The sequence below is a fragment of the Prionailurus viverrinus genome, chromosome C2 (genome assembly GCF_022837055.1).
Source record: "Prionailurus viverrinus isolate Anna chromosome C2, UM_Priviv_1.0, whole genome shotgun sequence".
Classification (NCBI taxonomy): Eukaryota; Metazoa; Chordata; class Mammalia; order Carnivora; family Felidae; genus Prionailurus; species Prionailurus viverrinus.
Genome location: NC_062569.1, coordinates 14,259,525 through 14,273,673, shown reverse-complemented (window position 1 = coordinate 14,273,673; position 14,149 = coordinate 14,259,525). Strand labels below are relative to the sequence as shown.

The 14,149-nt window shown below is 34.9% G+C and overlaps 1 protein-coding gene across 1 annotated transcript in view; it reads left to right on the top strand.

Moving 5' to 3' along the window:
• Positions 1-14,149, top strand: part of ZCWPW2 (zinc finger CW-type and PWWP domain containing 2) — a 96,173-nt gene that overhangs the window by 70,289 nt on the left and 11,735 nt on the right. Inside the window, 4 exon segments of the mRNA XM_047876548.1 lie at positions 2,758-2,816; positions 3,906-3,973; positions 10,167-10,291; positions 13,635-13,797. Coding sequence (XP_047732504.1) covers positions 2,758-2,816; positions 3,906-3,973; positions 10,167-10,291; positions 13,635-13,796 — 414 coding nt within the window. The 3' untranslated portion in view covers position 13,797.

Below are 14,149 nucleotides of genomic sequence, written 5' to 3'. Positions count from 1 at the left end.
ATTTATTATCTCTAACAGAAATCTTCCTGATTTATGGTAGCTATTTAACAGTATTTCTTTCTATTAATACCTATGAAATAGTTTGTACTTTGTTACCTTAATCTTATTTCCCCTTGTAGCAACGCTTTCACTCTAAACTCAAATATGCACATAATTTAAGCTGATCCTTAATAATGAGTTAAAAATAATAGCTGTACATTGTCTTTATAGAGATGTAGATCAATGATTTAGACAATCTAGTTCCATATACCTTTTTACCTTATTTACTTTCATATATATATAAAACAAATGGTGGAAAAAATATTTGAATACTAACTTGAGGTTGAAGATCACAAAAAAACACCTATTTTTTTGGCATCATAATAATATGAATTCCCTGAGTGTTTTTTTACAAACTTCCCTTGAATGATTATTAAGGTATTTAAGCTATTTAATAATGTTTTGAGAGTTATTAAATTCAACCTTCATCTCATTATAGTTAATGCGTTTGAACATAGCAATATGAATGGCACTCTGCTAGCTGCTAAACATTTAGTATGTTAGAAAAAAAAATCCCACCCTTGCAGTGTGGATACTTAATTCAAGATCAGTAAAATTAAGATCAGTGTAACTATGAAAGATTTAGACAAAATGGGCTGAGACACTGCTCACTTTAGCAGGTAAAAGTGAAAAGACAAATAAAAGAAGGTAACAAACATAGAGGTGAAAGTGGCATTGAGGTTCTGTCTTAGGAAATGAGGGTGAATCGTACGAATTCCTTAAAAGCCCAAATCGACAAACAGGACAGTTCAGAATGGACGGGAACACTGACACTGTATTCTCCTTGTGATATTTGTGTTTATTGTATCTCTGTCTGAACACTTACTCATTCATTTGTTCCACGAACACTTTACCTGCACCTATGGCATGCAGGGTATGGCATGGAGACAAATGTACTACCAAGTGAGAAGCTAAGTCACATATACCAGTAACTAAAATATGAGACAAGAACTCTGACCTAAATGACATAGATCATAACTCTTATCACAGAAAGGTTTATGGGACAGTATAAATTCTTATACATCTATGAATTGATTACAAATTTTATTCACTTATCTTTTGGGGTTTGATTTCTTAATGTATTTTAGTCAGTGAATATGGCTCTAAAACAGCGGTTACTATTTTTGAGGCTTCCTTTGTGACCTAGGAGGTGGTCAAATTTGTAAATGTTTCAAGCTTGAAAACAATATGTATTCTTTAATTATTCAGTGCCAGTTTCTATATGTGTTTATTAGAGTCAACTTATTATTTGTACTGTTGAATTCTCCTGTTTCTTTGCTAATTTTTTTGCTTTATAAGTTTTTTATGGGAAGTAAATAAAAATATCCCATTTTAACTGTAAATTTATCAGTTTCTACTTGTAATTCTTTTCTGTTTTGCTTTATGTATTTTAAGGCTAAGATTTTATGTATAGACAGGTCAGAACTGTTATACTTTCTAGGTGGATTGTTTCTTTTTGCATTAGGTAATAGCTTTTTTTTTTTTTTATCTCTGATTATGCTTTCTTCTAACAGTAATATTGCTACATTGGGTTCCTTTTGCTAGTCATTGATATATTCTATCTCTTTACTTTCCATTTTTCCATTTCACCAAGTTTTTGAAAAAATTATACCTTTATTGAGATGTAATTTAGTCACTCTTTTTAAGTATACAATTCAGTGGTTTTTAGTATAATCACAGTTTTGCAACCAAGACCACTTTATAATTTTAGAACATTTTTTCATCACCCTCAAAGAAAACCTCATACCCATTGGCAGTCACTGCCCATTTCCCACCTTTTCCTAGTCCCTGGAAACTACTAATCTTTCTCTGTCTCTATGGATTTGCCTATTTATGGACATTTTGGATAAATGGAATCCTACAACATGTGGTCTTTGGTTCTGACTTTTTTCACTTTTCGCTGAGCAAAATGGTTTCAAGATTCACCCATGTTTAGTATTTTTCAGTATAATTAGTCATTGTTTTTAAAGGTTAAATAATACTCCATTGTATGGATAGATCACATATCATCTCTCCATTGATAGTTGTTTCTACTTTTTGACTATTATGAATAATTATGTTGTGAACATTTATATACATTTTCTTGTATGGACATAATAGTTTTGTTTCTTTTGGGTACATACCTAGGAATGGAATTGCTGAATCACATAGCAATTCTACATTTAGCATCTTGAAGAACTATCAAGTTATATTCCAGGGTGGCTCCACCATTTCACCTTCCCTTCAACAATGTAGGGAGCTTCCAATTTCTCCACATCCTTCATCTCATCTTTGCTTAGACATTAAAATCCCAAGCCCTTTGGCCCTATCCTGGTATACACTTTTGGTAGGCCTTCACCATGTCAGTTCCTATCTATAGTTTTGCATTCCACATGTTTCTGGCATCTGAATAGTTCTTTCTTTTTTAAAGGTCATGTATGTATAAAAATGTAAAGATTGTTTTACTTTGTATTATTATGTGTCTGTGAAGTGAGGAAGGGAAATAGATATGGGAGATGGGAATTCATATTGGATTAGTCTACCATTCCTGGAAGTTGAGAAGATTGGTGTAATTGTAGTGACTATGAGGTGGTTGACTTAGAGTTATAGGTGTGGTTGAGACCTACAGGTCAGAGTTTTTCTTCTGGACTAAATTACTTGGGCCATTTGGACTCATTATCTTACTGAACTCATCTAGTCTCATTTGAACTAATTCATCCTTTTGTTGTTATTTTATAGATGCAAGTTTCCAGAAACACTACTGGCAAAAAGAAACCAAAATTTAGAAGAAGGATAAGGTATGGGTTTTTTTTTTAATTGAAAAGTATTGTGATGAAATTTAAGTGTATGTAATAGATTTAATTATTATGACATTTACCCCTGATTCTTTATTCTTTTTCTCTAGGGACGCATTAACATTTTCTAAAAGAATTAAGGTGATAAGTAATAGTCTTAGAAGTATGGAGAAAACTTTATGTTTATATAAATATGTTGAACCAGAACAGTATAAGATTAATATCGTGTGAGCAACCATATGAGAAGCAGGTGTTTAGTTTAAAATAGTGCAAACCAGAAACAGGCCTTTATAATGAATTGATAAGCCACCAATGACAAGTTTTAGTGTTTATCACTGAACCAACCATACAGTTTATTTTTTTGATGAATGATAATTAGTGCTGTATTAAGAGTAGTCCTGCTTAAAGACAAATACTGGCTCTGATATGATAGTCCTCCTCTTATTCTTTGTCCTTTTTCAGAGGATGAGTAATTACCTTTTTTTTTTTAAAAAGACTTACTGCCTTATCTTAGTTATATTTCACAGTAACCTCATCAAATAGGTAGGGGGTATGTTATAATCATCTCTATTTAAAATATGAAAACTTTATGACTTAGAGAAATTAAGTGGCTTTCTCAAGATCTTATGGTTAGAGAAAATACATTTGAACAAATGTTTTCTAACTCTAAATCAGTGACACAGGTAGTGGAAAAAGCATGGATTTTGCAGTCTGAAAGAATTTAGCCCTGTCATGTTCAACCATTGCCTACATTGTCAAATTTCTCAATTTTGCAGAGCCTCAGTTTCTTTATAAAATGAGAGCAGCAATTACTTAGTAGGTTTTCGGGGCGAGAATTACATAAAAAAGCCTGTGTAAGGTACTTGGTAGATCATTAGTGCTTTTCACCTAGTGAGGGCTCAGATCAATATTATTCCCCTTTGGTTATTCACTGCATCATGCTGCCTTACTGTATTAAAAAAACCAAGGAAAATTACCTCAAGATAAAGAAATACATTCATAATTTACAATGATCAATGAATATACATAAATGGCCATTTAAATATATGTGATTAATCTTTTGAAACTAATTCTGTCAAATCCTTTTTCTAGGAAACCTATTTTAAAATACTCTTTCGAAAATGTTTGTTCAGATGATGCCATGTCAAAGGAAAATGTGGGTATGTGAAGGCCTGTCCTGCTTCTGGTTCTTATACCTCTAATTCTACCGAATGTAGTTGCTGTTCTTTGAAGAAAAAAAATGTTGTACATATATACATATAAGAGAACTCTTAGTGAGTCATTTTGGTATTAATTTTCATACTAGGTATTTGGGTTGTCTTTGGGTTTCTATTCTCTTGCATTAAATTTGGCTCTGTCATGTATTTAATTTCTTTTAAAAATAAAGCACCAGCAGTTGTGGGAGGAAATACCTACATCAATACATTAAAATTCAGACCTCCCCATTCCAAAATTATTGGGGGCCTAGGGGTGCCAATGGGAGAGAAAGAAGAAAAGCAGCAGCTTGGGGCTTCCAGCTGAATTAATTGCCATTGGTATTAGAACACAGTAGGGTGAATGTGGGGAGAAAGTTTAAGTTTTCAAAACCACTTTACTCTTCCTTCATTTTTGTTAGTCTTGAAAAGTAGGCAAATGCTTATTTGCGAGATGGAACTTTGGCAGCCACACAAAGAGGTTTCAAAGCCCACTAAACCCCAAGAAGTTACCCGCACCATATTCCCTCTCCTTTGTGGCCACCCCCAGGTCCTATGGCACTGCCTTTCAAATGGCTAAATCAGCCATTCATTTTTAGTCTTATCAAAATAAAGGAAAGCAGTCAGAAGAAGGACAGAGTGGTTATTTTTTTTTAAATCCTTTTGTTCCTGTCCTAAACCACCACAAAATTCTGTTGTTTCTATCTCTTCTTAAATGTATTCCGCTGCTGCTTTCCTGCTAACTCAGGTGCATTTTCTTGGCCAAGTTGTCCCTTTGCCTCCCATGATTAGTTCAGATATTGCTGTGGAAAGGCAAAAGTCTGCTCATCCCTGGACTGAGTTCCCACTAGGAGACCTTGGCACTGCAGCTGAGGGCTCCAATGCTGGGATCCTTTCCCCCTCTGACTCAAATGGGCTACCTTGGAAGAAACCCCAGGACATCACAGCCATGACTCCATTGACTGGAAATCACTCTTCTGTGTAAATGGGTGAATACATCTCCATGGATATCCACTGATACCCTTTTAGGAGTCTCACATTCTGAATGGCTCTCAAGTCTCAGTAGTTAATTGTTCAGACCGTGAACCTGATCTGTGTCTTACTCTTTCTTCACATTTTGAACAACTAAAAAACAGAAATATCTAGTTTACTGTGTTCTTTGCAAGAGCTGACTATTTCTGGAAAGAGTGGTTCTTCTTCAGTAAATTAACCCTCCTCAGTTTTTTTACCCCTACTCATATTTCCATGGATCCCTTGATCTAAGTCTCTGATATCACTCCTTTTCTTCTTAGCCTGAGGTAGGATCAGTCCTTGATCAAGTGAAAATTCTACCGTCGTCTTCTTGAATGTCTGCCCCACTTTTTGGAGCCACTTTCCTTACACTCCCAAGTGCTAGAGTCTCCCAGGAGCCTACTACCCAGATTTGCTGTTCCTTTCTAATTTTTAAGCTCTACCCATTTCTTTTCTCTGTCCTTTAGTTAGAGATCAGGAGGAGAGCTAACTAAGTGCTACTTTACCTGTCCAAGTATCAGTTGCTTCATCTGTAATAAAGACATGCAGTAGAAGCCCTCTTACCCAACAAGGAGAGAATTTCTGGAAATTAATAGAAAAAATTGAATAGAAATTAATAGAAAATTAATAGAAATCATTAAATATTTTAAACTGTAGCCCATGGCTATATAGATTTAATCTAAGAAATAACTACTTGTGGAACATATCTATGTTTTGGGGAAAATTAGCACCAGGAATATTATGTACTATATTTGTATTGTCCCTATAACTCTTTTTTTTTCAGTGTTTAGGGACAAGAAAATTCATCTATAATACCAACACCTGTATCAATTACTCTGTGTCTTCACTGTTCTAAACACTGTGAATATATTAGTGTATTTAGCCCTCACAAGAGCTATCTATATAAGATAAACAGTTAGATATTATTATATCCCCCATTTTATCAATGGGGAAACTAAGGCACTTAAGAGGTTATATGGTTTTTCTCAGTCACTATCTTCCTTTTTTTAATGTTTATTTATTTTTAGAGAGAGAGAGACAGAGTATGAGTGAGGGAGGGACAGAGAGAGAGGGAGACAGAATCCGAAGTAGGCTCCAGGCTCTGAGCTGTCAGCACAGAGCCCAGTGCAGGGCTTGAATCCAGGAGCCGTTAAGATAACGACCTGAGCGGAAGTCGGAGGCTTAACCGACTGAGCCACCCAGGTGCTCTTGTCACATATCTTCTTAAAATTAATCAAAGTGTGCAGCTGTTTCCTTGGTTGCTTTGAGTATCAGGAAACTTAAAGCGAAATACAGGGGGGTTGGGCACAGTACTGGTAGTTGACCTAGGCACTTTTAAAATCTCATTATTGCCCCTTGTATCCCCCTTAATGAATTGGTTTTGATTTCTTTTGGTCTTTTGGTTTTAGTAATTCGTTTTGTTGTATCATTGTTTTTTGTTAGAAAATACCTCCTTTATTCTTGGGTAGTAAACAGTCTATAAAAGTTTAAAAAAAGATTGGCAGATTACCCCAGACCAACCGATAATCTATGACACTCATTATCAAATTAGCAAAGGATGTGTTCATCAGCCACCTGAGATAGATAAGCATGGAAAAAGATGGTTAATCTAGGAAAGGTCTGGATCATGGGGTGAGCCCCAGGGGAGCATGAAGACCTTAGGGGCTGGGGCTGGGAGGTAGAAGGGGGACAGGGAGACAGGTGATTTTTTGCTGCTCAGGACAAACTTTGCCCACCTACTCTTGGTTTGGAGTCAGCTTTAGCCTCTAGGGTAAAAGGTGGGGTTGGCCCACATGCCCCTTTCCTAGAAAGCTCCTTGCCTCCTATTTCTGTTTGTGTCTCCAGGAATGGTGCTCTCTTCTTCATTACATTCTAACTTGTATTGTACTCATCTCTACATTTAAATTGTAAGCACACAAGAGGAGTGTTTGTGGTTATTTAATAACAAAACAAAACCAAGTACTTTTTCTTCCTCCTCAGCCTCCTTCTGTAAGAATGCTTTCAAAATTTCAATATTGAAATGACCCTGCAAATTTATTTCAGATGATATTTTTCAATACCAGCTTTGGGGTATATAAGGAAATAAACAGCTTCTTTAAACATTTAGTAGAAAAATACAGATTGGAGAAAACCCCATAAGTATACCTTGAAGGCTTTTAAAATAGTGACTGATTTATTTAAGAGACAAACAGTAAGCTATTTCTTATCAGGAATGGAAAAACTACACAGATTATTTTATAAAAATTCATTTTTAAAATCCAGGTATGGACTTCAGTATAAGAGATATATTTTTCTTACCTTTTTGAAAAAAACTTTTTCTGAGTGATGGAATAACTGTAATGCTACCACTTTACTCTAAACAGCAAATTGAAACAAGTCAGGGAAACCACAGGATAATCAGTATTGATAGAAGATGATTGGTCATGCAATCAGCAAAGGCATTCATTCTGCCTCTATCTTTGGAGTATATCATTGGCCAATTTTGATAACCTAGTTTGTACATTACGGTAACTGCTATTTCTTGAGAATTATTTTTGAATTCTGTCAGTTTACAATATAGAAATACCTATTTAGAAAAGCAAACCTCCCATTGCTCTGGAAGCAGAATTTGACATCAATCAAGTTGGTGTTATGAACCCTAGTTGATTTATGAAGTCATCCATTACTTTGTCTACCCTTTGAGCAGAAGGCAGTGTACATATTTTTCCAGATCACTTGAAAACAGAGAGCCTACAATGCCATTTGGCAATGACATTCATTATCATAAATTGATTGTATTTTAGCCTAGCCTTAGAAATATAAAGATGTTTGTGTCCATTTTTCCTTTACAGCATAGCTCAAAATTCATCTTCTCAACGGTGCATTAAATGTCAGTATCAATTTCCATAGACTCAGAATATAAAGTAGGAAAACACAACATCTGTAAGTGGGACTGGAGAATCAGTCTGAAGATAACCACAAGTAGTTGTCTGTTCAGTAACAGGTTACTAGTAAGAAATCTATCATAAAGAGAAGTCAATTCGTTAAACAAAATAGCTTCAATAAAAATGTACATTCCTCTAGAAAATCCTGATTCGGTAAACATGGGTTGCATTCATGTATTTTTTTAGTAAATTCTCCCAGTGATTCTTATGCCCATCAAATTTTGAATAGCACTGTTTTAGAATGCAATAATTAAAACTCTGTGTTCTTATGCTTTACCAATTACCACAGAACACATATCTATGTGGACACAACTAACATGTCAGCTACAGTTTTTGTTTTGGTTTTAAACATAGGAACTGATTCTAAGGTGTGCAAATGGCTTATCAGAAAGCTACTTTCAAACTGTTTGGAAAGAAGTCTACCATAGAGAAAACCTGAGATTGGCTAGGAAGAGATGATGGCCAGGAAGGCTCGTTGGTCAATGCCTGCTCTTGAGTCCCTCGCCCTTTGTAGGCACATAATTGATACTTGTTGACTGAATAAAAAAGTACTTGGGGCAAGTGATAAGTACTGACAGAAAAATTATTTTTGTAGACAAAACTGTGATGTGAAAAATGTTAACTAAAAATTGTTTTTTAATACTGTAGTGACAACCAACAAAGGGAAAATTTTCTATTTCATAACCTCCCATGACTTTGACACTATTATTTAATAACATTCTAGCAGAATTTTAAACTTTCTTTCTTACGAGTACTAGATAAGAGGAAATTACCAACAAAGAAGATTCTAATAAAACATGGATTCTTTTGAACTGGAGGAAACAGTGCATAAGACTTTTCACATTAATAATCTCTGGTTTTTACCTTTAAACATGCTTAGTTTACAAGGATACTTCTGTGTGTGTGTGTGTGTGTTCACACACACACACATAAAGGGATGCATATACATATGCAATCTTCCTAAACATGATTAGTTAGAAGAATTTTAAATATGTTCAACAATTAGATTAAAACTGAATGTTAGTGCTGAGAATGCCCTGCTTGCATATTCACTGATAATAGGTTAGCTCCAAAGCATATGTCCTGCGTGGGTCTGTTTTCGTGTTCCATGAACTTTTAGATGTTCTACGTAGTGGGATTTTTGGTGTCCTGCCAAAGAATGGTGGATAATAGAGGGTACTATGTCCAGTTTTTGTCACCCGAGTGGAAAATAATGGGGTGTGTATTCATGGCCTTTCGCTTTGAATCGTGTTGCCTTTGGAACGACTTCTCAGATGCTCCATCTGTCTGTTGTGCAGGACAGCAGGCCACATGTGGCTTCCTTTCCTTGATTTTTACTTCAACAAGTCTATATGAAACAAAAATGTTTATTTTATTTAAGTCAGGAATCCAACTGCATGTTATTAATCAGTAGTTGAGTCTATAGAGTTATTTAATAGGAGTTAATTTCTTTTGTGGGGATATTATTTTATGTCCGCAAATTCAGTGAATTCATGTCACAGTAGTACACACACACACACAAATTTTGTAAGTGTGGTATTTAAATATATATATATATATATATATATATATATATACGCACACATATATATAATACATATATTAGGCAATTAAGATGTGTTGGTATTCGGATTAGGAGTAGACTAGCCTCTGTTTAGCCTGACCACTTAATTACATCGTCTCTCCTTTTAAACAGTAGTTTTAATAGTTTATTGTAGGCATGGCAAACTGGCCCACAGGCCACTAGTTTTTGTAAATAAGGTTTTATCGGAACATAGTCACTCTCATTTATTTAGGTACACGTGTATGGCCTGCACTATAGCAGCAGAATGAAGTCGTTGTGACAGAGACCACAAACCCTGCAATATTTACTCTGTGTCCATTCATGGGAAAAGTTTGCTGACCTCTGGTTTATAAAAAACAATTTAGTTTGGCCTTGATTTAAAAAAAAAAAAAAGCAAAACAAGACACTTCTAGTGAGCTTTTTATGATCTACACATAGCAAGAATATCACCTACATTTTGACAGGAATAATTGGAAAATATTCACCTGGAAATCCTTAATTATTTTGCATTAAGCAGAGCCCATATGTGAGAACTATACAAAATATTTGTTTTTTGTCTTGTAACATTTAGATTTTCTCTTTTGAGTTGGTTAAGATTATGGATTAGATTGAATTAATTAAAATGTAGCATTTTTTCTATTATATTAATGATGATTTTTAGTTGTCTCTGAGACAGAAGTTTTACTAAAAGAGCTGGAGCAAATGCTACAGCAGGCACTAGAGCCCACAGGAGCGCCTGATGAGTCTGAAGAGGAGCGTGGAGAAGAAGTGAATACAGGAGAAAAGGTAGCACCGGTAATCATTATCAGGCCTAAATAGCAAGTCCAGATTCTGTCAATGGCAGAAATTGTTCCTGGCTGTACATTTTAGTTATATGAAAAACATTTTTCCCTTCTGAAATTTGAGCCCTTGATTATCCTGAAGTGAATAAACTCGTAACCTGTTGAAAGGTCAGAATACAACTATCAGTTTTTGAAAAAAAATCTGTGAGTGTGGAGGAGCCCTTTGTTTTTTGGATCTTTGAGGTTGGGATGAAGAAGGAGTGGAAGGAGCTCACAGTAGTCGGTCGGGTGCCACTGTAGAGAGAACTGCCTACCGCTGCCAATTTCACAGTCAGGAGAGGAGGCTGGATAAGAGCAGCTTGCTAGGAAATCTGCCCTGCCTGGTTCATGCACAGAGACAACTTCTGTAGGGACAAACCTCATTAACACACTGGAGGTAGAATTTTTCGTTGGAATACTTTTCACCATTCATAACTAGATTTGTCTTTTTTTTTTCTTTTGGCTAGCTATGTTGGACTGAGAAAGGCCATGCATGCTTACTTTATTCAGTTCTTATATGTGATAACATAAATTACCAAACTTCCCAGCAAATCAGCTCCATGTTTGTGCAAATAAAATGAGGGTACAAGCCTAGGTCATTAATACAGAGCAGCAGTGTGGTAGGTATGAGAAAAAGAAGTCATAAGGCAGACACTTCTTCAAGGCAGTACAGCTGTTCTCCAGATAGGAAGAAAAATGGCAGCAAGAAGTCATGTATCCTTAAGGTTTCATTCATTCTCTCATTCACTCATTTAGATATATGCTGTGCCTGGAGTCCAGAGAACACTGGACTTGGAAGTTGGGAGTTGGGAGTTGGTTGGGAGTTCTTACTCTGGAATATAATACCAATGTCCTAAGCCCAGTCCTGCCAGGGAGGACTTGTGTAATTTGGCACAGTTGCTTATCACTTGCCCAAGAGGATTTCTTTGTGGGTTAAATAAGGCAAACCGGGAAAAGTACTTTGCATAGTAACTGACACCCAAGGTTAGCTGTTATTACAGATGAGAATTGGCAATGGCAGTCCCTGGAGAGAGTAAGTGCTGAGACTTCCTTACTTCCTCTCTTTTCCCACATTCTCCTGTTGAGCAACTGCCCATTCCAGAGTCTGTCTCTTCTCAGATGCTGGAAAAGGTGGATTTATACGTGGACAAGGTTGTTTACCCACTTTGGCAGACTGCCCAATTGCATGATTTCATTCAGAACTTCAACAAGAATAAAGATGATTCATAAACACCTCCTTTATCGAGTTGGAAATCAAAATATACAAGATTTACAGTTAAAGAGAGCAATACACCAAAAGGAAATAAAATTAATGCTAAAAACTCTTACCACATTGAAAACCATAGTTTTCTTAAGTAGCACCAGCAATATCAACTTGTGCCTGAATTTGTACCGTTGTGAATGCCATTTTTCCAATTAGAGTTCCTTTTTGAAAAAAAAATTTTTTTTTCTTTCTTAGATCTTACCTTTTGTCAAACAGGATCTGTAGATTAGCAACATATATGTTATAGACATATAATTAATATACAGTTAGTCTTTTCCAGCAAATGTGTGCTTTCTTTGAGCACCATATGGTTTTGTGCAACACGTTTTCAGTGTTTGCAGTTTCTCTTCTCAAAAATACAGCCAGGTTGATTTTTTATAGAGATGTCCTGGAGCTTTTACAGCCACAGAATTGGCTTCTATTTTACCATTATAACTAGTAACTTGATAGAACAGAAAATTACTTTGGATTTTTATTCCTTAAGGTAAAATACATAGTTTTAATATATCACCAGGCAGGAGCTTGCTTTTTGTTTTAGATTCTTGTAATATTTTATGCTTTCAAAAGCCACTTAAGAATTATAAAAATTAACCATCTTAACTTGCTGGCAGGCAGGTGAGTGCCTCCTGCAGACTGGTTCATAAGCCATTCTCCACACTGAGCTTTGTAAGTCTGGCATTCACACCAGGTTCTGTATATTTAGGGCCTTGTTCACTTTTAAATGAGAAGAATAGCAATGAAACCAACTATCAAAGCTGGGACAATTTTCAGTTTAAAAGAAAAGAAGTGATCACCACAAGGGTTTCTTTTTTTTCCTTCTTTCTTTCTTTCTTTCTTTCTGTCTTTCTTTCTTTCTTTCTTTCTTTCTTTCTTCTTTCTTTCATTCAGTTATTCATTCATTCATTCATTCAAGTTAATAGGGAAAATTAATATGGCTTCCAAAGTTAACACTGCTTAACGCTGGAGCTGTGTTTTATTTGTAGGAGAAAGTGGCCTCTTATAAGCTAACACACCAAAAAGAGCCACCTGATAATTTTAAGGTGCTAAGCATGTTTATTCTCTGAGCAGATTTGGTTAAGCTATTTTCAAAGTTGTAAATTTGATGGTATTTTCATTCTTCATTTCATGTATCAGGTTTGAGGTTGATAACTCTCAAGCATTTATACCAATGAGCGAGAGTGACAACATAAAAAAGAAAGCATACACACATGGATAATCAAAATTCGTTTCTATTTGTCATTGAAATGTTTTATGAGAATATTTTCCTCAGTAGAGTCACCTTCCTAATTATGCTCTTCCTTAGCTAATATTAACACTGGTTTTCATGCCCCAACTTTGTAAGCAAGAAGAGGAAATTAATATCAGATTTTTATAAAATCTTCCAGAATAATTCACAAATTAGATAAGCCATATACAAATAAAACAGAGTTTGCTGAATAATTATTTGTATTAAAAGGTACAGTTTTTGATGTTACATGAAAATACTTGTATAAATTACATGTATTTTTTTTTCTTAATTTCATGGAAGTTATCTCTACCTTTAATGAATCTTGAAGTTATAAATCTTGTATGTGTTTATGTATATCTGCACTGTTTTTACTTGTGTCTCTTCCCACCGAGCTAGATCAAGCTATCGCTATTTGTAAGTCATGCAGAGGCTTAGGAGAAGATAGGCATAGAAGGTGTGACTCAAACAGTTTTAAGCTGTATTCCCTATAATAATAATTATAAAAATAAATAAATATAGAAAAGTCATAGAATGAAACTGATCATGTTTTTCCAACACGTAATATTAAACCTAAAAATGTATAATGTTGGGGGAAAGAAATACGACCTGAATAATAAGTTATTCTTATATGAATACATTTCTTGTACATTATACTCTACATGGGGATCATTATTTGACCACCAGCATAACAGAACACTTTGGGTAACTGCTGTGGCTTGTGGAGTTACTGACTACTTTACATTTGGTTCAAATAATTAAGCCGGTGTTCCAGTAAATTTGATATCGTTCTGATGAATTGTATGGTTATTTTTACAGTTATCTGAATGCAGCCCTGAAGTTCCTGCAGGCGGTCCATTTGAAAACCACTATGAAGAAGACTGTCTTGTAATTGATGGGATGAAATTAAAAGCTGGAGAATGTATTGAAAATATAACTAACAAGTTTAAAGAAATAGATGCTCTAATGTCTGAATTTTAAGGTATTATTGATATTTTCAAAAGTTAATTATAAAAAGTTACGTGTTTATATTTTTCCAAAGTCAAAAACTTGAAAACATGTAGGGAGATAGGTATATGTTATACCAAAGCTGCTATTTGTAACAACTTCCTGTTTTACGCTTTTGAATATCCATTGTTTTGAGAGCCAATCAAATGGTATTCAAGTTAGTGTTAAGATTTAACATTTTAAAAAACAATTTACCATTTAAGAAACCCTGATATTTGTATTTATAGATTTTTTTTCTTGTTTGCCTTAATTTTAAAATGGTTTATGAAACTTACTGTGCAAACACGTGCTTTACAATGATTATTTAGGCCCTTTATTCAAATGTG